Source organism: Grampus griseus (assembly GCF_964374135.1).
Source record: "Grampus griseus genome assembly, chromosome: 14".
In the NCBI taxonomy this organism is placed as follows: Eukaryota; Metazoa; Chordata; class Mammalia; order Artiodactyla; family Delphinidae; genus Grampus; species Grampus griseus.
Genome location: NC_139008.1, coordinates 4,435,585 through 4,454,903, shown reverse-complemented (window position 1 = coordinate 4,454,903; position 19,319 = coordinate 4,435,585). Strand labels below are relative to the sequence as shown.

The 19,319-nt window shown below is 42.7% G+C and overlaps 1 protein-coding gene across 3 annotated transcripts; it reads left to right on the top strand.

The window, feature by feature from the left end:
* The first annotated feature begins 4,740 nt into the window (after window positions 1–4,740).
* ZDHHC4 (zDHHC palmitoyltransferase 4) lies at window positions 4,741–18,510 on the top strand. 3 transcript variants are annotated; one of them, XM_082671510.1, is made up of 9 exons: window positions 4,741–4,820; window positions 5,283–5,450; window positions 6,112–6,235; window positions 7,407–7,480; window positions 7,981–8,159; window positions 10,366–10,491; window positions 12,223–12,467; window positions 16,906–16,947; window positions 18,173–18,510. In XM_082671510.1, exons 2-9 carry the CDS (start codon window positions 5,392–5,394, stop codon window positions 18,458–18,460), a joined length of 1,137 nt encoding a protein of 378 aa, XP_082527636.1. In that variant the 5' UTR covers window positions 4,741–4,820; window positions 5,283–5,391; the 3' UTR covers window positions 18,461–18,510. The 3 variants fall into 3 exon arrangements, with proteins under 3 accessions (XP_082527636.1, XP_082527634.1, XP_082527635.1); XM_082671508.1 differs by lacking the exon at window positions 16,906–16,947 and having other exon boundaries at window positions 18,170–18,510; XM_082671509.1 differs by lacking the exon at window positions 4,741–4,820 and having other exon boundaries at window positions 5,308–5,476.
* The last annotated feature ends 809 nt before the right edge of the window (window positions 18,511–19,319 follow it).

Genomic DNA, 19,319 nt, shown 5'->3' with positions numbered 1-19,319 from the left:
GAATTCGAGATAAAGGTTTAAATCAACTAGAAGAAAACACTGCAGAATATATTTGTGTGTATGAGTGTGTGTGCTTTTTATTTTTGGTATATGTAATATTGGAGAATACCTCGCTTTGGGAGTTTGGGATTGACATGTACACACTGCTATATTTAAAATGGATAACCAACAGGGACCTACTGTATAGCACAGGGAACTCTGCTCAATATTATGTAACAACCTAAATGGGAAAAGAATTTGAAAAAGAATAGATACATGTATACGTTTAACTGAATCGCTTTGCTGTACACCTAAAAGTGAAAAAAGAAATAAAGAATACCTTGCTGAATACGATACAAAAACAAAAGCCCCTTGGTACTTCCCTGGCGGCCCAGTGGTTAAGACTCCGCGCTTCCACTGCAGGGCGCGGCCAAAACAAAACAAAATAAAACAAAACAAAACCCAAAAGCCACAAAACAAAAGGTTGATAAATGTGAGTACTTCAGAATTTAAAATCTCTGTATGACAAAGACACCATAAACAAAGTTAACAGATGTGATCTGTAGGAGAAAATATTTGGAATTGATATCATAGACAAAGGATTAATATCCAGAATAAGATAGAGAATAATTTCTCTCTATTTCTTCCTTTTAGAAGTAACAACCTTCCAAGTGTTAGCTAGACACACAGCGGTACAGCCAGAGACTACATTTCCCAGCTCCCCTTGCAGCCAGGTATGGCCATGTGACTAAGTTCTGGCCAATTGGATCTGAGCAGGAAAGGCTAAGTGCAACTGGAAAGTTCCATTCTTGAAAGTGAACAGCCTTTCATTTCCTTCTTTCTCCTACTCAGAGGCTGGAAGGTAGTGACTTTGGCGTAAGGGCAACACCCTAGTGCTGTGGCTCCATACTGTGCCCAAAGTGCCCGGGGCGGGGGGGTGGGGGCGTGCCGCAGAAACTCATGGGGATGCTATGGGATATCTTAAAAATTTGAGAAAACAAAGTAACATCTGTGTTGTACATGAAATGCTAGCTTGAGTTAGTTCACATTTTCAGCCGTTAGATGGAGAAATTCCTGACGTCTCATCTTTGTGAAGATGGATTTAGAAAGCAAGTGCTGCTGGAATGTGGAGCAGGAATGAGAATGGTGGTTTTCAACCTGTTTTTAAAGTTTGATAAACTGTGCAGTGTGCAAGGGGCACTAAGTTGTTTGGACACAAATACTTATGAAGTTGTTCAGAGATAATTATTTAATAGATGGGATTATTAGATATTTCTTTTGGCTGAGGTGCTCTGTGAAAAAAATTCTAAGTCCCTGAGGGGTGATGTAATCAGAGAAGGTTTGGAAATTTTTACCGAGCGGTGGAGCAACAAGATAGGAAGGATCTGGGTCTTTGTGTGATCGCATGGATCTCCTGGAGCGGAACTGCCTACCACGCCTGGACTGTCCACCTACCTCTGGACTATCGCATGCGAAAGAAATAAACTTCTTTCCTAATAAAATCATTGTGTTTTGGGGTCTCTCTGTTATAACAGCAGAGCAGACACTGTAGGTGCCCTGCCTGTATCCCCACAGCCCTCCGTGGAGATGGATGGCTTCCTGAGTGTCTGCCTGAGGTGTCCTCTGTACGTGGGGCTGGGCTGGCCTATGTGTGGGCAGGCCCGAAGGACTCGGGAGTTACTGTCCCAGGAGTAGCTGCTCCTCCACGGGACAATCCTGAGGCGTGTTCTGTGGAGCCTCTCAGATGATCCCCAGTGGCACTGAGCCCCGCATGCCCCCCTCTACTCATCAACATCTGCTTTCCCGGCTTTCCTCTCCTTTCTCTCCCCCAATCCCTCACCATATTTCTTGGGAACCTCTCCCCAAACAAACTACTTATACCAAATCCTTGTCTTGGGGTTTGCTCTTAGGGAGCCTGAACTAAGAGAAGCACCTTAGCCTGTTCCCTAACAAATACATAAAATATGTAAATAATTACCACAATGCAACAAGAAAATGGTAAACAAATAAAAGTGGCAAAGGATAATTGTAAGCAGTTCACAATAGAGGATAGACAATCGGCCAATAAACACACAAGATGTTCAACATCACTAGAAACCAGCCAGCTGTAGTGAAGACAGCCCAGCACAGCAATTAAGCACACTGATTCTTTAGCCCAATGGCCTGAGTTTGAATCATGGCTCTAATACTTTTTAACTCTACGGCCTGAAGGAAAATTATTTAACTTTTCTATGCCTCCATTTCCTCATCTATAAAAGTGGTATTATATTAATAATAGTACTTATCTCATAGAGTTACTATAAAGATTAAATGATAAATATTTAAAAATTTTTAACAGAACGGTACCTGGTACCCAGTAGGTGCTACCTAAGTGTGTGGTGAGCAAATAAATAAATAAAATGCCATTTAACCCATCAGAATATACATATTAAAGGAGCTGATCTGGGAATTCCCTGGCGGTCCAGAGTGCTGTGGCCTGGGGTTCAATCCCTGGTCAGGGAACTAGGATCCCACAAGTCTCATGGCAGGGCCAAAAAAAAAAAAAAAAGCAGAAGCCGATCTATCAAATGTTGGCAAGGGTTTGGAGAAACAGGCTCTCTCAGACATTTGTAGTGCAAGAGCAATTTAGTATTTATTAAAATTAAAAATGCCTATTTATTCTGTGGCCCAGAAATTCTACTTCCTGTAGCTGTCCTAGAGAAATACACCTACTTGTGTGTAATGAAGGTATTTTCACTTCAGCACAGTTTGTAATAGCAAAATGTGAAATTAACCTAAATGTTTAGTAATAGGACCATTATATTAAAGGTCGCAAACTGGTGGCCCTTAGGCTAGATTTGTCCTGAAGGTATGTTGTGCTTAGCCTGAATAGTGTTTTAAAATCTTGAATTAGTTGCCAACATTAAAAAATTTGATTTACGTCATAAAAAGCCAGGTTTTCAAATACTCTTAAAACACTGGAATTCAAGTTAACAATCCTTTGGTCTGTGTAAATAAATAGCTACTTCTGCTTAGAACAAAACACACCTGCTCCACTTTGTCACGTTACTGATTTGTTACCTGCATATCCCCTGTAGGCACTAGAGTTTGGGACCCTGGCAGATGAGCTATGGCTCAGCTAAACAATGAATTGCACATAATGAGGTAAATACGATATGGCAAATATACACGTATTGGTGTGGAAGGATCACCAAGACATATTTTGGGGGAAGTAAAAAGAAAGCAAGATGTAGAGCCATTATGTATAAGATAATGCGATTTCGGTAAACAAAAAATTATAAATGTGTACGTACAATCTAGAATGTAAACTATGAAGTTCAGGGATTTTTCTGTTTTATTGCTATGTTCCCAGTGACTAAAATAGTGCCTGGCATATACTGTGTACTCAATACATATTTGTTTAATAAGTACATATGTATAAATGTATAAAAGAGTTGTGGAAGATACACACTAAATAAGTGATTAATCCTGCCGAGGGACTGAGATTTGGGAGGGGTGATGGTCAAGGGAGGTCTCTGGTTTTGTTTTGTATAGTTTGACTCTTTTACAAGGAGAACACAACATTGTATCACTTGCGTAAATTTTAAGAAACGAAAGAAAAGCAGTCCAGCGCAAAATACCACAGGTAATCAAACGAAGATCAAAGTTAGGCTCAAATGAAACCATCCAGAGAAAAAAATGAATGGGGTTAAAACTAAAATTCGGCATTTATGAGTGAGGAAAGCTAATTAAAATACTTAACCACCGGCTCAGAATTAACCAGCAGGGTGAGGAGTCAGCTGGAGACACTGATGAAGTCCAGCCACTCTGCATACGTGATGAGGATCCATCCATAACCACAGTCCTCCCTGGTGGTATCACATTTTCTGATTTTGGGGTTTTGTTTTTCAACTCTGTGTCCACAAGTTCGTGAAGGCCTTTCACACAATGTATCAGAAAGTGCCCAGCTTGGTAAGTTTTTAAGAAGGAAAAAAAAAAATTAAGAAGCTGTAAGCTGGGTAGGTAGCAAAGACCGCAAAAGAGAAGCGCTTTAATGCCAGCGTTTGGAGATCACAGACATTTCCCCTCAAAAGAAGGATAGGCCTGGCTCAGTTACAGACAAGTTTTCAGAGGCATCGAGAATAGACTGGTCTCAGCTGATTCAGAGGCGTTCAGGGTAAAAGGGACACCCCACAGGGGACTTGTCAATGCTATGTTTGGAAGCAGCTTTTCTCACTCCAGGTTCAACTATCATTAAACAGCCTTCCTTCTTATCCTCTAGGTTTGGAGTCGAATCAATCGTCATGCTCCCAGGGGCAAGATGTTCAGAGGTGTTCTGAGACAGCAGGAGCAAAGACACTGGGACGGTTCAGACAGGTCCCAACGGTGTGACTGGCAGAAAGCAAAGCAAACTCTGTCCACCACTAAGACACAGGGTGTGAGCCCCTAGGTGTGCCTGCCCTGGGCCGCCCGGGGTCCCTGCTCGGCTGGGAGCCGAGCCATGACTGGGCTCTACCCAGGCCGGTGGGCGGCTCGGTCCGCTTCCCAACAGCGGCGTCCTCGCCCGCACCAGGCCTGGGACAGTCTCTTTGTAAGATTTCTGGCAACGGCTCTATAAAGTTGGACCTCCCAGCCGTCAGACTTGACCACATCCTGCAGGAGTCAAAGCGGGAAGCGAAAGACTACTCCGAGGGTGCAGAACACGAGCCGCAGCTCCGCCCCACCGTCTGTCCGCACGCACCTCCGCCGGAAGTCGGCCTGGCCGATGGCGTCGCGTGATGACGTCACGGAGCCACCGGAAGCCTGGGGACACGCTCTAGAGGCGCGGACCAGGTGCGGCTGGCGTTAGACTGGTCTCGGCGGTAAGTCCGCCTCCGCTGGGCTGTTAGATACCCGGGCTGGCACAGGGCCCTTCGTCTCCCTGTTTGACTCGCCGTTCCCCTTTGTGTATGGAGCTGCAGCCCCACCTCCACCCCTCCCGGCGCACAGATCTTCTGCACCTCCCATCCCCCCAACCCCGGTTTCGGCTCCCGGGGAAAGCGCCGGCCAGGCCCACCCGCTGGGATCTTCGGACGGAGAGTAGCGTCGGGAATGCTTTTCTGTTGGGTCCCCAGCGTGGGTTCCTCAGGTATAGGGATAAACACCGAGATCCAAGGCTCCCGGGTTATTTCTTCCCAATGAGCTTTTTGTCTAGAAATCTTACAGCCCCGTACATCCTGCGGGGTCTCAACATCCCTTGACTTCCAAATTCTTTTACACAATGTATTCCGCCCCTGACTCCTAGCCTGTCATATTATGTGAGGGTTGAATTGATGTCTCCGCAGCCAGATCCAGCTTCCTAGAGGAGCCATGTCTCCTGCAGCTTTGGGTGCCACCTGTTGTGCCGGGCGCACGCCGCTGAACAAGAGGAGATGCCTTTTGGATTCTCCGTGAATGTTCGGAGGAGGAATGCCAGAGCTGCCGGCTGAAAACTATCCAAACAAAAGAAATATGTAGGCTGGGGACCCTGAATCACTTCGTGAGAATTGCTGCTCTTTGTTTCCTCTGTCTTATCTCGTGAGGATTTTCTAGTTTGGTTATCTTAATTGGAAGTTCTGCCCAGAACCATATCTGCCAAGGCCAATAGTAACCATTTCCAGTTTCTTAATACAGGCCTGTGTGTTGACTCTGGTCCCCCTGGATGATCCCTGATTGTTGTGGTCACTGTCCTGGAGGGATCTTCATAGGACAGCATGCCTGATCCTGGCTGGGGCCCCCTGACTGCCTCTGGTGGATGCTTGTTCCAAGAGCAATGTCAGCAGATTCTTTTGGTTACCTTCATATCAGTGTCATTGTGAATATTTATATTCAGGGGAGTAAAAGACTGATTTATCGTGTGGGAGGGAAGGGGGATGCATTTTGCATATTCTTCCCCACTTATTTTGGGATTTGCAGGCAGGAGATGCCACAAGGCAGACCACAGTGGTTTGATTAGGAAACTTTTGAAGGGTGACCAGGTGGGAAGCCCCACTGAGAGACAATTTGTGCTTGAAGGATGAAGAAGCCTGCTTGGAGTCACTTAGGGAATTGGAGTCACTTAGGGAATTGATGTCTGAGAATATGTGTTGGACTATATCCCTCAGTAATAGTCACACTCCTTCTGTTCCTTTGTAGCCCCAGGATGGACTTTCTGGTTCTCTTCTTGTTCTACTTGGCTTTTATGCTGATTGGTGTTGTTACGATCTGCATCTGCTCGAAAACCCATTGCTTTAAAGGCCTGGTCAGAAGAGGAGCACAGGTAACAGTGATGGTTGGAGACCACAGGATTTTGAATACCACCAGTCTAAAAGGCTCACCAGTGTTCTGTCAGAACAAAAATGAGATGCCATTTTTTATTCGTTCGTTCACTTGTCCTTTCATTTATGGCACTTGCAGTATATTCGAAAGTCTCTCTTTCTGTTTTTGTTACTGTTGAAAGTAGTCTTTTAAAAAAAAATTTAATTTATTTATTTTCCCTTTTTTTGGGCTGTGTCGGGTCTTAGTTGCAGCACACAGGATCTTGGTTGAGGTATGCGGGATCTCTTCGTTCCGGTGCTTGGGTTTCTTTATATTTGCGGCGCTCGGACTTCTCTCTAGTTGTGGTGCGCGGGTTTTCTCTCTCTAGTCGTGGCACGTGAGCTCCAGAGCATGTGGGCTCTGTAGTTTGCAGCACGCAGGCTCTCTCGTTGAGGTTCGTGTGCTCAGTAGTTGTGGCACGTGGGCATGTGGAATGTTAGTTCCCCGATCAGGTAATGAACCTGCATCCCCTGCGTTGGAAGGTGGATTCTTTACCACTGGACCACCAGGGAAGTCCCAAAAGTAATCTTTTGATGATGCTTTAAGAGAAGATAGCATTCTTAAGGTTGGCTGTTTTTCTCTAGAGTTGATGCCTGTAGTTGGGCATGGATGTGAGCAGTGTCTGCCTGGAGGGGCCTGATGGGTGAAACTGGGGGTAGTGTGAGTAGAAAGCTGAACATCGGGCTGCCCACACTCCTCCAGGGATCAAAGTGAGCAGAATCAGGGTGAGCAGCCTTGGGAAGGGGTTGGCCTGGTGGGGGGACCTGGGCTAATGCTCCGTGATCTGGAGGTGGACTCTGGAACCTAGGATTGAACCCAAGGCAGGGAAAGGCTACATTAACAGTTCACATCAGCATTACCTGATCCAGCCCCTCTGCTCACCTCTCTTTGCCTGAAGACCCCGACTTAGTGCCTTGTTTGGGGTCAGGATGGAAATGGAGGAGTTGACATCATAGGAAGGCCAGCTGAGGGAAGCCCTCCTCTTTATTCTCACTTAAATCTCTTCTCTGCTCACATGCCGAAACATGCCTTAATATCACCAATATTGCTGACTGAAAGTGAAGCATCTAATTTGTTTAGGAGTGGGGAGAAAGAGAAATGAAACTGAACCTTTCTCTTTTCTTTTGTTTCAGATAATTTCGTATATAATTCCAGAATGCCTTCGGAGAGCCATGCTAAGATTGCTTCATTACCTCTTCCATACACGGTATTTATATTTCAGAGTTTAAGTATTATCTTCTTTTCTGTTTCGATTATTAACTGTTGCTGTCCTCTAGCTCTAGGAGGTTCCTTGTTTGTTTCCAGCGTGATACAGGGAGGGATGCTGCAGGGATCAAGAGTCCTGGGTTCAGAACCTCTACTGACAGATAATCTGCCTTTTATCTCTGGGGTTTTGACATATCAAATTTTAAGTATCAATACTTAAAGAATGGGAAAGTATTGACGTGCATTTCTGTAAAAAGAAATATATACTGATACTGAGACCTCAGTTCCCCACAAAGATGATGATGATAATAGATAACATTTATTGAGTACTTACTATGTGGTAGGCACTAGGTGCAATGTTTCACATGATTTCTAATGTAATTCTTACTGTTGTCTCAAACCCAAAGGAAGTGGTTGTCCGTTGGTTCACCTCCTATAGTGTGGTGTGATTTTTTCACAGAGAAGCCCCTGTGAACAAGTCTTGTACCTGTGTCCTTTCAGAAACCACACCTTTGTTATCCTGCATCTCATCTTGCAAGGAATGGTTTATACTGAATACACCTGGGAAATATTTGGCCTCTGTCAAGAGCTGGAGTTCTCCTTGAATTACCTTTTTCTGCCTTATCTGCTGCTGATTGTAAACCTGTTTTTTTTTGCCCTAAGTTGTGAAACAAACCCTGGTAAGTTGAGGCTCTTAGTATAGAAAATGGTGACAGATCAACTGTCTGTCTCACTGACAGTGCTACAAACAAGTAGTGATCCCTCCAAGGGCTTTGCAAAAAATTTGCTATGTAGGGTTTGCATGATCTTTCAGTTTTGAATGTTTTTTAGTTTTATTTTTTTCTTCTTTGTCCCACAGATTATTTAGAACTATTTAAACATTATCACTTAACTGTGTTATATACAGAGCTTGCCGTCTATATGAAACTGTTTCTTTTAAAGTTGTTACTGATATTTGCATTACGCCCAGGCATGTGGTCAGTTTCTGTAAATGATCCATGTGTTCTTGAAAAGAGTATTATACTTTCTAGTCCTTGGGCACAGGCAACGATATAAGTCCATTAGATCAAGATGTTAATTATGTTCAGATTTTTATATTCATACTAATATTTTTGTTTGATTACTGAGAGAGGTATGTGATCTCATTCTGTTGGTAGATTTGACAGATTTTTTCCTTCACCTATTTTGAAGCTATTATATGTGTGTGTATGTGTGTGTGTGTGTGTATAATAGATATATATACTCATATTAGACGTATTCAAGTTTAGAATTAGTATCATCTCTTGAATCTTTTTTCAAAATACAGTGAGCCTCTTTGTTACTAGTAATACTCTTTGCTCTCAAGTCTCCTTTGTCTGATACTCATATTTATTATTACACTGTTTTTAGAAATATACTTGCTAGGTATTTTTTTTTCCCATCCACTTATTTTAGTAAATTAAATTTATTTATTTATTTATTTTAAATTTTTGGCTGCGTTGGGTCTTCATTGCTGCGCGCGGGCTTTCTCTAGTTACGGTGAGCAGGGCCTACTCTTCGCTGTGGTGCACGGGCTTCTCATTGCGGTGGCTTCTCTTGTTGCAGAGCACAGGCTCTAGCTGTGCAGGCTCAGTAGTTGTGGTGCACGGGCTTAGTTACTCCGCAGCATGTGGGATCTTCCCCCACCAGGGCTCGAACCTGTGTCTCCTGCGTTGGCAGGTGGATTCTTAACCACTGCACCACCAGGGAAGTCCCCATTCCCTTATTTTAATCTTTTCTATCCTTGAAGGACCAAATGTCCATTAATTAATGAACAGATAAATAAAATGCGATATACCTGTTGGATGGAATGTTATTCAACCATAAGGAGGAATGAAGTACTTATACATCCTATAACATGGGTGGATCTTGGAAGCATTATGCTCAATGAAAGAAGCTGGATACAAAAGACCACATATTGTATGATTCCATTTATATGAAGTATCCAAAAAAGGCAAATCCATAGAGACAGAAAATAGATTAGTGGTTGCCATGGATTGTGGGATTAGAGAAATGGAGAATGACTGCTGAAAGGATTTCTTTTTGGGGTGATGAAAATGTTCTAAAGTTGATTGTAGTGGTGGTCGTACAACTCTGTGACTATAAAAACCACTGAATGGGGGCTTCCCTGTGGGCGCAGTGGTTCAGAACCCACCTGCCAATGCAGGGGACACGGGTTTGAGCCGTGGTCTGGGAAGACCCCACATGCCGCGGAGAAGCTAAGCCTGTGCGCCATAACTCCTGAGCCTGCATGCCACAACTGCTGAGCCTCTGTGCCACATCTGAGCCCACATGCCACAACTACTGAGCCCTGTGCCACAACTACTGAGCCCGTGCGCCACAACTACTGAGCCTCAGCGCCACATCTACTGAGCCCACCTGCCACAACTACTGAGCCCACGCCCCACAACTACTGAGCCTGCGCGCCACAACTACTGAGCCCGCATGCCGCAACTACTGAGCCCGCGTGCCACAACTACTGAGCCCGTGCGCCACAATTACTGAAGCCCACGTACCTAGAGCCCGTGCTCTGCTACAAGAGAAGCCACCACAATGAGAAGCCCGTGCACCTCAACGAAGAGTAGCCCCTGCTCACGACAACTGGAGAAAGCCCGTGCGCAGCAATGAAGACCCAATGCAGCCAAAAATAAATAATAAGTTAATTAATTTTAAAAAAACAACATTGGATGGTACACTTTAAATGGGTGAATTGGGTTTATGAACTATATCTCAAAGCTGTTAATTTAAAAAATAAATTATTTGGAATATTAAATACAGCAGTTTTAGTTGTGCTTTGCCAGGACAGATTGTGTGAACATCTGGTCCACTGTATTGCTCGAAACTGACACTTGTCCTTCCTTTTTTCAGGTACCATAACAAAAGCAAATGAATTACTCTTTCTTCAAGTTTATGAATTTGATGAAGGGATGTTCCCAAAGAACGTAAGGTGTTCTACTTGTGATTTAAGGAAACCAGCGCGATCCAAGCACTGCAGTAAGTCTGGTTCTGGCCCCTCCAGCTCTGCCCTCGCACAGCAGACAAGTGGGCTTCATCTGTAAGGGAATGTTACATAAATCTAGAAGCAGGGCCATTTGACCTCCAGACATGAGGCGGCCTCTGTTGGTAGGGGATAGTTAGATAGTGGTTTCTTTGAGATGCCTAGAGGTGAGGTCTTGTGTTCTCCTGTAGTGGGTAACCTTCAGCTCTGGGCAAAACAGCCCTTCCTTTGCCACGTGGCACTGCTTACTGCTCAAGAGATGTTTCTGTAGGATGTTGTGTTTGCAGACTTCAGTCCTGGCAGAGCCTACTCTTCTGGGCAGTGGCCAAGATTCTAGGTTAGTGCTGTCCAACAAAAATATAATGTGAGCCACCGATGTGATTTAAAATTTTCTAGTAGCCATGTTGCAAAAATAAAAAGAAATGGGAAAAGTTTATTTTAATTATATGTCATTTAAGATATCTAAAATACCATTTTAACATGTAATCAGTATAAAAGTATCATTAGTGGATTTTTTTATATTCTGTTTTCATACTAATTCCTTGCAATTCCGTGTTTTTTACATTTACAGTACATCTCAATCAATAGACACTAAATTTTTTTTTTTTTTTTTTTTTGTGGTACGCGGTCCTCTCACTGTTGTGGTCTTTCCCGCTGCGGAGCACAGGCTCCAGACGCACAGACTCAGCGGCCATGGCTCACGGACCTAGCCGCTCCACGGCATGTGGAATCTTCCCGGTCCGGGGCACAAACCCGTGTCCCCTGCCTCAGCAGGCGGACTCTCAACCACTGCACCACCAGGGAAGCCCGACACTAAATTTTTATTGGAAATTCTTGATTTGTATTTAGATTTCATAAAACTTACGGTTGAAAGAGCTGATTCACATTCCGAAGCTATTCCAGACATTCTTAAAAGTTTTTCAATGACTGAATCAGTACCAAAACCTCATTTTTCTTGGGACTTCCCTGGTGGCACAGTGGTTAAGAATCCGCCTGCCAGTGCAGGGGATACGGGTTTGAGCCCTGGTCCAGAAAGATCCCACACACCGCAGAGCAGCTAAACCCGTGTGCCACAACTACTGAAGCCCACACACCTAGAGCCCATGCTCTGCAACAAGAGAAGCCATAGCAATGAGAAGCCCGCGCACCGCAACGAAGAGTAGCCCCCACTCACCGCTGCTAGAGAAAGCCCGTGCACAGCAACGAAGACCCAACGCAGCCAAAATAAATAAACAAATAAATAGACCAGCATTTTTCTTTAAAATCCATATCTATATTGACATAATGGTTCGTCTTTATCAGAAGAATTGATTTGACTTTAAAGCAAAAGCATCAGTTTTAAAATTATGTCTGTCCAAGTTAATAAGTTCACTAATTATCACTATAAGTTCACTAAAATTATGTCTGTCCAAGTTAATAAGTTCAGCATTATTCACATTGATCTCAAAGGAGCAATGCATAATTGAAAAACAACTGCGAATTTATCAATATCAACAAAGTATTCTTTCAAGTTTCTCTTGTAGCCACATTTCAAGTGCTCATTACTCACATGTGGCTACTGTATTGGCTACTGTATTGTCCCCTTCGGTTCTGAAAGCTTGGTGACAGCAGCTGCCACTGACACTACCAGCTCATCCTGCTAGTGTCAGTGTGTGAAACTCAGTAGGAGTGCACGGTGTCATTATCAAGGATCAACGCAGGGTTGTGGCTCCCCCATTTCTGTGCAGGTGTGTGCAACCGGTGTGTGCACCGCTTTGACCATCACTGTGTGTGGGTGAACAACTGTATCGGGGCCTGGAACATCAGGTACTTCCTCTTCTACCTCTTGACGTTGACGGCCTCGGCTGCCACCATGGCTGTGGTGAGCACTGTGTTTCTAGTCCAGCTGGTGATGGTGTCGGACTTGTACCTGGAGACTTACATCAATGACTTTGGACACTTGCAGGTGGTTGACACTGTCTTTGTTGTTCAGGTAATTAATATTCAGGTAATTATGTTGTGGGCTGTATGTTTCTGACTTAAGGTTTAAAAATTGGAAAAAGGGCATCTGTTTTCTGAGTCAAAACGTGAAGGCATTCCTTTTTTAAAAAATTGATATATAATTTTTAAAAATCAATATATAATTCACACACCATAAAATTCACCCTTTTAAAGTATACAGTTCAGTGGTTTTAATATATTCACAGAACCACATAACTATCACCACAATCTAATTTCAGAACATCTCATCATCTGCAAAACAAACTCTTATCTATTAGCAGTCACTCCCCATTCCCTTTTTCCCCAGACCCAGGCAGCCACCAGTTTACTTTCTGTCTTTATGGGTTTGCCTTTTCTGGTCATTTCACATAAGTGGAATCATACAATATGTAGCCTTTTGAGCTGGTTTCTTTCACTTAGCATAATATGTTCAAAGCTCATTCATTTTGTAGCATGAATCAGTGCTTCATTCCTTTTTATGGCTAAATAACATTCTGTTGTAATCATTTGAGGAACCACCACACTGATTTCCAAAACATTTGCATCATTTACATTCCCACCAGCAATCTATGAAGGTTCCAATTTCTCCACATTCTTAACAATACTTGTTATTATCTTTTTTTTATTATAGCCATATAGTGGGTATGAAGTGATACCTTACTGTGGTTTGATTTGCATTTACCCTAATGACTAATGATATTGAGCATCTTTTCATGTGCTTATTGGCCATTAGTATATCTTCTTTGGAGAAGAAAGTTTAAGGGAGAAGCAGCTCATTTTTATTTGGGTTGTCTTTTATTCTTGTGTTGCAAGAGTTCTTTTTTGTATTCTGGACACTTGACTCTTATCAGATACAGGATGTGCAAATATTTTCTCCCATCTGTTGGTTGTCTTTTCACTTTTTTGATAGTTTTCTTTGAAGCACAGAAGTTTTAAATTTTGATGCTCAATTTATTTTTTCTTTTGTTGCTTTGCTGTAGTGTCATAGCTAAGAAATCATTGCTTAATCCAAGATCATGAAGATTTACACCTAAATATTCTTTAAAGTATTTTATAATTTTAGCTCTTACATTTAGGTCTTTAATCATTTTGAGTTAATTATTATTATTTTTTTTTTGCGGTACGCGGGCCTCTCACTGCTGTGGCCTCTCCCATTGCGGAGCACAGGCTCCGGACGCGCAGGCTGAGTGGCCATGGCTCACGGGCCCAGCCGCTCCGCGGCATGTGGGATCTTCCCGGACCGGGGCACGAACCCGTGTCCCTTGCATCGGCAGGCGGACTCTCAACCACTGCGCCACCAGGGAAGCCCCAACTTTATTCTTTAGTTTGTGGATATCCAGTTGTTCCAGCATCATTTATTTATTTATTTATTTATATTTTTGGCTGCGTTGGGCCTTCGTTGCTGCACGTGGGCTTTCTCTATTTGCAGCAAGCGAGGGCTACTCTTTGTTGTGGTGCACAGGCTTCTCATTGCACTGGCTTCTCATTGCAGAGCATGGGCTCTAGGTGCACGAGCTTAGTTGCTCCATGGCATGTGGGATCTTCCCAGACCAGGGCTCGAACCTATGTCCCCTGCGTTGGCAGGCGGACTCTTAACCACTGTGCCACCAGGGTAGTCCCCCAGCATCATTTATTGAAAAGACTATTCTTTGCCCATTAATTTACCATAATGTGAAAGTCAAAGCCATTCTTTAAAAACTCACTTGATTGCTAAAAGATTTCTATTTCATTTATGGGAAATGGCTTACGAGCAGTCTTTTTTTAGGTAACTGCCTAATTCTCCTTGAGTGTTTTTTTCCTTTTGTTTCAAAGAAAATAAAATGAGCAAGTGGGACGTATTAAATGAATGCAAGGTTGGTTCAATATTGGGAAATTGATTAGTATCTTATACAGCATTATTAAGTATTAGGAACAATGATATTATTTCTCTAGATGCTGAAAAGCCTGTCAAAAAATTCAATACCCATTATAATAAAAGCACTTAGAAAATAGGAATTGAAGGATGTTGTCTTAATATGATAAAATACACACATAGTCCTAAAGCCTGCATCTTTCTTTTTAACTCTTATTTTAAAATAATGATAGATTTACAGGAGGTTACAGGAATCCTGTGCACCCCTAAGCTCCTCTCCCCATGCCAGAATCCCTGTGCAACCACAGCACAAAAGCAAGAAATTAACATTGGCACAGTCCACAGTGTCAGTTATATATGTGTTCGTTTGTGTTGTGTGTGTAGCTCTGTGCAGTTTGTCACATGTGTAGCTTTGCATAATTGCCACCACAACTAAGGTGCTCTTCTGTCCATCACCACAGACTCCCTGTGTTATCCCTGATACCCACATCCTCCTCCCCACCTCCCTAATGCCCGGCCACCACTCATCTGTTTTCTATCTTTGTTATTATGTTATTTATTGTTACATACATTAACAATTATTAACAATTAACAATTGTTAATAACAATTAATTATTAACAATTAACAAAATGCTACAGTAGCATTTTGTGATTGGTTTTTTTCACTCAGCACAGTTTCCTTGAGATTCATCCTAGTGGTTGCATGTATCAGTAGTTCATTCCTTCTTACTGCCATATAGTTTTCCGTGGTGAGAATGGATCACAGTTTGTTTAATGAGTTAGCCTTTGAATGACATTTGGGTAATTTCCAGTGTTTGGCTATCACTAACAAGGCTGCTATGAACATTGGTTTAGAAGCTGCTGTGTGAAAAGAAGTCTTCAGTGTGATTGTTGGGTTGTATGGTAAGTCCATTTTAAGTTTTGAAAAGGAGAACCACACTGTTTTGCAGAGTGCTTGTACCTTTCTACATTCTCCTCCCCAGGGACGGGGGAGTAAGTGGTTTCTCTGCATCTTTGCCAGGTTTATCATTATCACTGATTTTCACTTCAGCTGTTCTCATAGGTATGTCATGATACCTCCTTGTTGTTTTAACCTTGAGTAGTTTTTATTCTCAAGTTTTTTCCCAATTATGTATATTTGTAATCATATTGAAAAGTTAAAAGAGTAACAGAGTGACTACCCATATACCTTCCACCTAGATTTTAAAATTGTTAACATTTTAATCTGTTTTCTTTCTATACGTGTGTATATATTTCTCTGTATTATTAGAAATAAGTTGGAGATGAAGTTGCTTCACCCCTAAATACCTGAGCATGCATTTTTTCAGAATGTCAGCATTCTCGTACGTATCTACAATTCTATTATCCCATGTAAGAAAAGTAATAATAAATCTATACACTCTCTAGTCCATATTCAGATTTCCCCGTTGTTTCAAATATGTCTTTTATAGCTCTTCTACCTCCTTGAACCAGATTCCATTTTATAGTTATGCATTACATTTGAATATTACGTCCTTTTATTCTAAAATAATGCCCCTGCTTTTTTTTCATTAAATTGACGTTTAGTAGTCTAGTTATCTTTTAAAATGTCCCATGTTCTAGATTTTTCTTTTCCTAATTGTCATCTAATTTTTCTCTTTCTTTATATTAGTGTAAACTGGAAGTTAGTTCTAGAGCCTTGATTAGATTCAAGTTAAATGTTTTTGGCAAAAATGCTTCCTAGGTAGGGATGTGTATTTCATAGTGCATCCCATCAGGTGACATAGGAGCAGTGAAGCCCAGGTTGATTCATTGGTTTACGGAGGTGACCACCAGTTCCCTCCACTCGTGAAGTGCATTTTCCCCTTTGCAGTGGGTAATCTTGTGTATATGGTTTTGTTTTTGTATTTAGGACTTTCTTTAGGATAGATTTCCAACAACATAAATACTGGGTCAAAGACTGACAACATTTATAAGTCTTCCGATATTTATATATGTTGTCAAATTGCTTTTTAAAACCTGTGGTTAGAGCAGTGTGTAAGTGTTCCTTTCACTGCCTAAGAGCAGGCATTGATGATGCCTGGGATGGGAAGTGCTTCTAGTTTGACAGAATATGGTTTACCCTTTTTTACAAATTACATTTCTTTCATTACTTTTGATTACTTTCCTTGTCTGTCAGTCATTGGTATATCTTTTTTTGTGAATTCTGCCCTTTAATTGTTTACCTATTTGATATTAGAATAACTTTTGGTTTGAGGTCTTTGGATAATAATGGTAGTTCATTCTTGTTATATTTGTTTTCTGTTTGTGTGTCTCATTTTTTGTTGTTTAAAAAGCTTTAGGGCTTCCCTGGTGGCGCAGTGGTTGAGAGTCCGCCTGCCGATGCAGGGGACGCGGGTTCGTGCCCTGGTCCGGGAAGGTCCCACATGCCCCGGAGCGGCTGGGCCCGTGAGCCATGGCCGCTGAGCCTGCGCGTCTGGAGCCTGTGCTCTGCAACGGGAGAGGCCACAACAGTGAGAGGCCCGCGTACCGCAAAAAAAAAAAAAAAGCTTTAGACATTCTTCCTCATCGAATCTGTCTCTTTTCTTTGTAACTTCAGTTAGCAAGTCTCTCGCCCATCGGGAGTTTTGATGGAGTTTTGATAAGTATCTACTTCTTTTCTGCTAACTTTTAAAAATATTGAACTCTTTCAGAATTATTTGTCTATCATAAAAACGAACTTATACAAATTCAAGTAGTCCAGAACTTTTAGGGGTCGGGGGAGGTGGGAGAAATAAGGAAGGTAGTTATTCCAGTTGAAAGATGAATAAGTCCTGGGAATGTAACGTACAGCATGGTGACTGTAATTAACAATACTGTATTGTACATTTGAAAGTTGCCAGGAGAGTAGCTCATAAAGGTTCTCAACACACACACACAAATTGTAACTGTGAGGTGACAGATGTGTTAACTAACGTTATTGTAATCATTTCATTATATAATATATATAATCATTATGTTGTATATTACATGCACCTTAAACTTTCATAATGTTACATGCCAATTATATCTCTACAAAGCCGGGGGGGGGAGAAGAAAATTTAAAACATCTTGGACAAAAATAAAATATAAACTGGGAATTATTCCCCTCCCCTCCCAACAGTTTCATTCTCCAGAGACAATCACTTTTATAGTTTGGTGTACATTTCAGGCTTTTTCTCTCTGTTTATTTATATGGCCATACACTTTCATGGAGTTAGTTTTGTTTTTACACAAATAGGATTCCATTGTGATTTTTGCATTTTGTCTTCCTTGTTGGGCAATATATTACCAACATCTTTTCCAAATTAGTACATAGACACTGACTTAATTTAAAGGCTCCTTGTTGTTCCATAGCATGACTATCCCAGAGTTTTACTCTTCCTCCTGGATGGACATTTAACTTGTTTCTTTTGGGAAGAGGGGCTATTAAAATCAGTGCTACAGTGAATACCCTTGTACGTGTATTTCTGTGGTCGTATTGTTTTCAGAGAGAGATTGATCTCTTCTGTCCGTCTGGACTTTATGTTGATGCATGAACTAAGATCTACATTCATTTCTCTGTTTATTTTCTGAATAGCTAACTGGCATCATCTCCTGAGTGTCCTTCCCCTTTTCCTTCAATGCACACACTTAATTTATCCCATATGAAATTCTTCCTGGGAGGTTTGTCAGTGCTGTTTTTGGTTCTGATTTTGTGTTCAGTGGGTCAGATGTGTATGGAGGTGGGGGAGCTGGGAAGGCAGTTCTGAAGTGTATATGGACGTGACCATGGCCGGTGGTTCCTGACCCCGACTCGTGTCACAGCCTCGCTGCCTAACGTGCTGCTTCTTCTTTGCCCCCAGTACCTGTTCCTGACCTTCCCGAGGATTGTCTTCCTGTTGGGCTTTGTTGTGGTGCTGAGCTTCCTCCTGGGGAGCTACCTGTGCTTCTGTCTGTACCTGGCCGCTACCAACCAGACCACTAACGAGTGGTACAGAGGTGCCCGAGCCTGGTGCCAGCATTGCCCCCACGTGGCCTGGCCCCCGTCAGCAGAGCCCCAGGTTTACCGGAACATTCACTCCCGTGGGCTTTGGAGCAACCTTCGCGAGATCTTTCTACCTGCTGTTGCACATTATGAGAGAAAGAAGAAATAAGAATGGGAAGAGTGTTACTGCCTTTTAAATATAGTATATGTTTATTTATACATATGGATACTTTCTTCTTTTTTAAAAAATTTTTATTTATTTATTTGGTTGCGTTGGGTCTTCGTTACTGCACGTGGGCTTTCTCTAGTTGTGTCGAGTGGTGGCTTCTCTTATTGCGGAGCACGGGCTCTCGGCGCGCAGGCTTCAGTAGTTGCGGTCATGGGCTCTAGAGCGCAGGCTCAGTACTTGTGGCACACGGGCTTAGTTGCTCCGTGGCATGTGGGATCTTCCCAGACCAGGGCTCGAACCCGTGTCCCCTGCACTGGCAGGCGGATTCTTAACCACTGCACCACCAGGGAAGTCCTGGATACTTACTTTCTAAGCATTGGTTTATTTCTTTTTTCCCGGTTTCCACTGTGTGTATGAATTGGCTCTCAGTAGCTAAGGAAGGGAAGGGAAAACTAGTGTTTACTGAGTGCCTAAGCTTTGCCAGGTGCCATGCTAATAAACCCTGGGGCAGAAATACCCCTTGCTCATCCTCTGTTCATTCAGCCGGCTGGAGTGGAGCATCTCTAAAGTCCTGGTGCCAAGGGGTTCAAAGGTGAATTCCCAGAGGTTCCAGTTGACCTTGGTCTCCCACTGGGCTCCTGGACAGGAGGGGCCTTATGGCTGTGTCCCCTGATATGCAGGAGGGTCTCTGTGACTTGAAGTTGTCTCAGCTGCACCCTCTTTAATGTCCTTTCCATCTTTCCCTGGGAAAGGCCTTGGCTTTTTTCATCTCCTTGACCACACCCAGCATCCTCTCCTAGGCCCACCCTCAGGCCAGAATGGACCTTTTACAGAAGGCTCATTCCTGTGGCCTCTGGCC

Bases quoted from the DNA above. Each gene is read 5' to 3' on its own strand.
- ZDHHC4 (XM_082671510.1), top strand. From the start codon at position 5,392: ATGTTCGGAGGAGGAATGCCAGAGCTGCCGGCTGAAAACTATCCAAAC. The intron at 10,492-12,222 runs GTAAGTCTGGTT...ATTTCTGTGCAG, and splicing joins AGCGCGATCCAAGCACTGCA to GTGTGTGCAACCGGTGTGTG. The intron at 16,948-18,172 runs ATAAGTATCTAC...TGCCCCCAGTAC, and splicing joins GGAGTTTTGATGGAGTTTTG to CTGTTCCTGACCTTCCCGAG.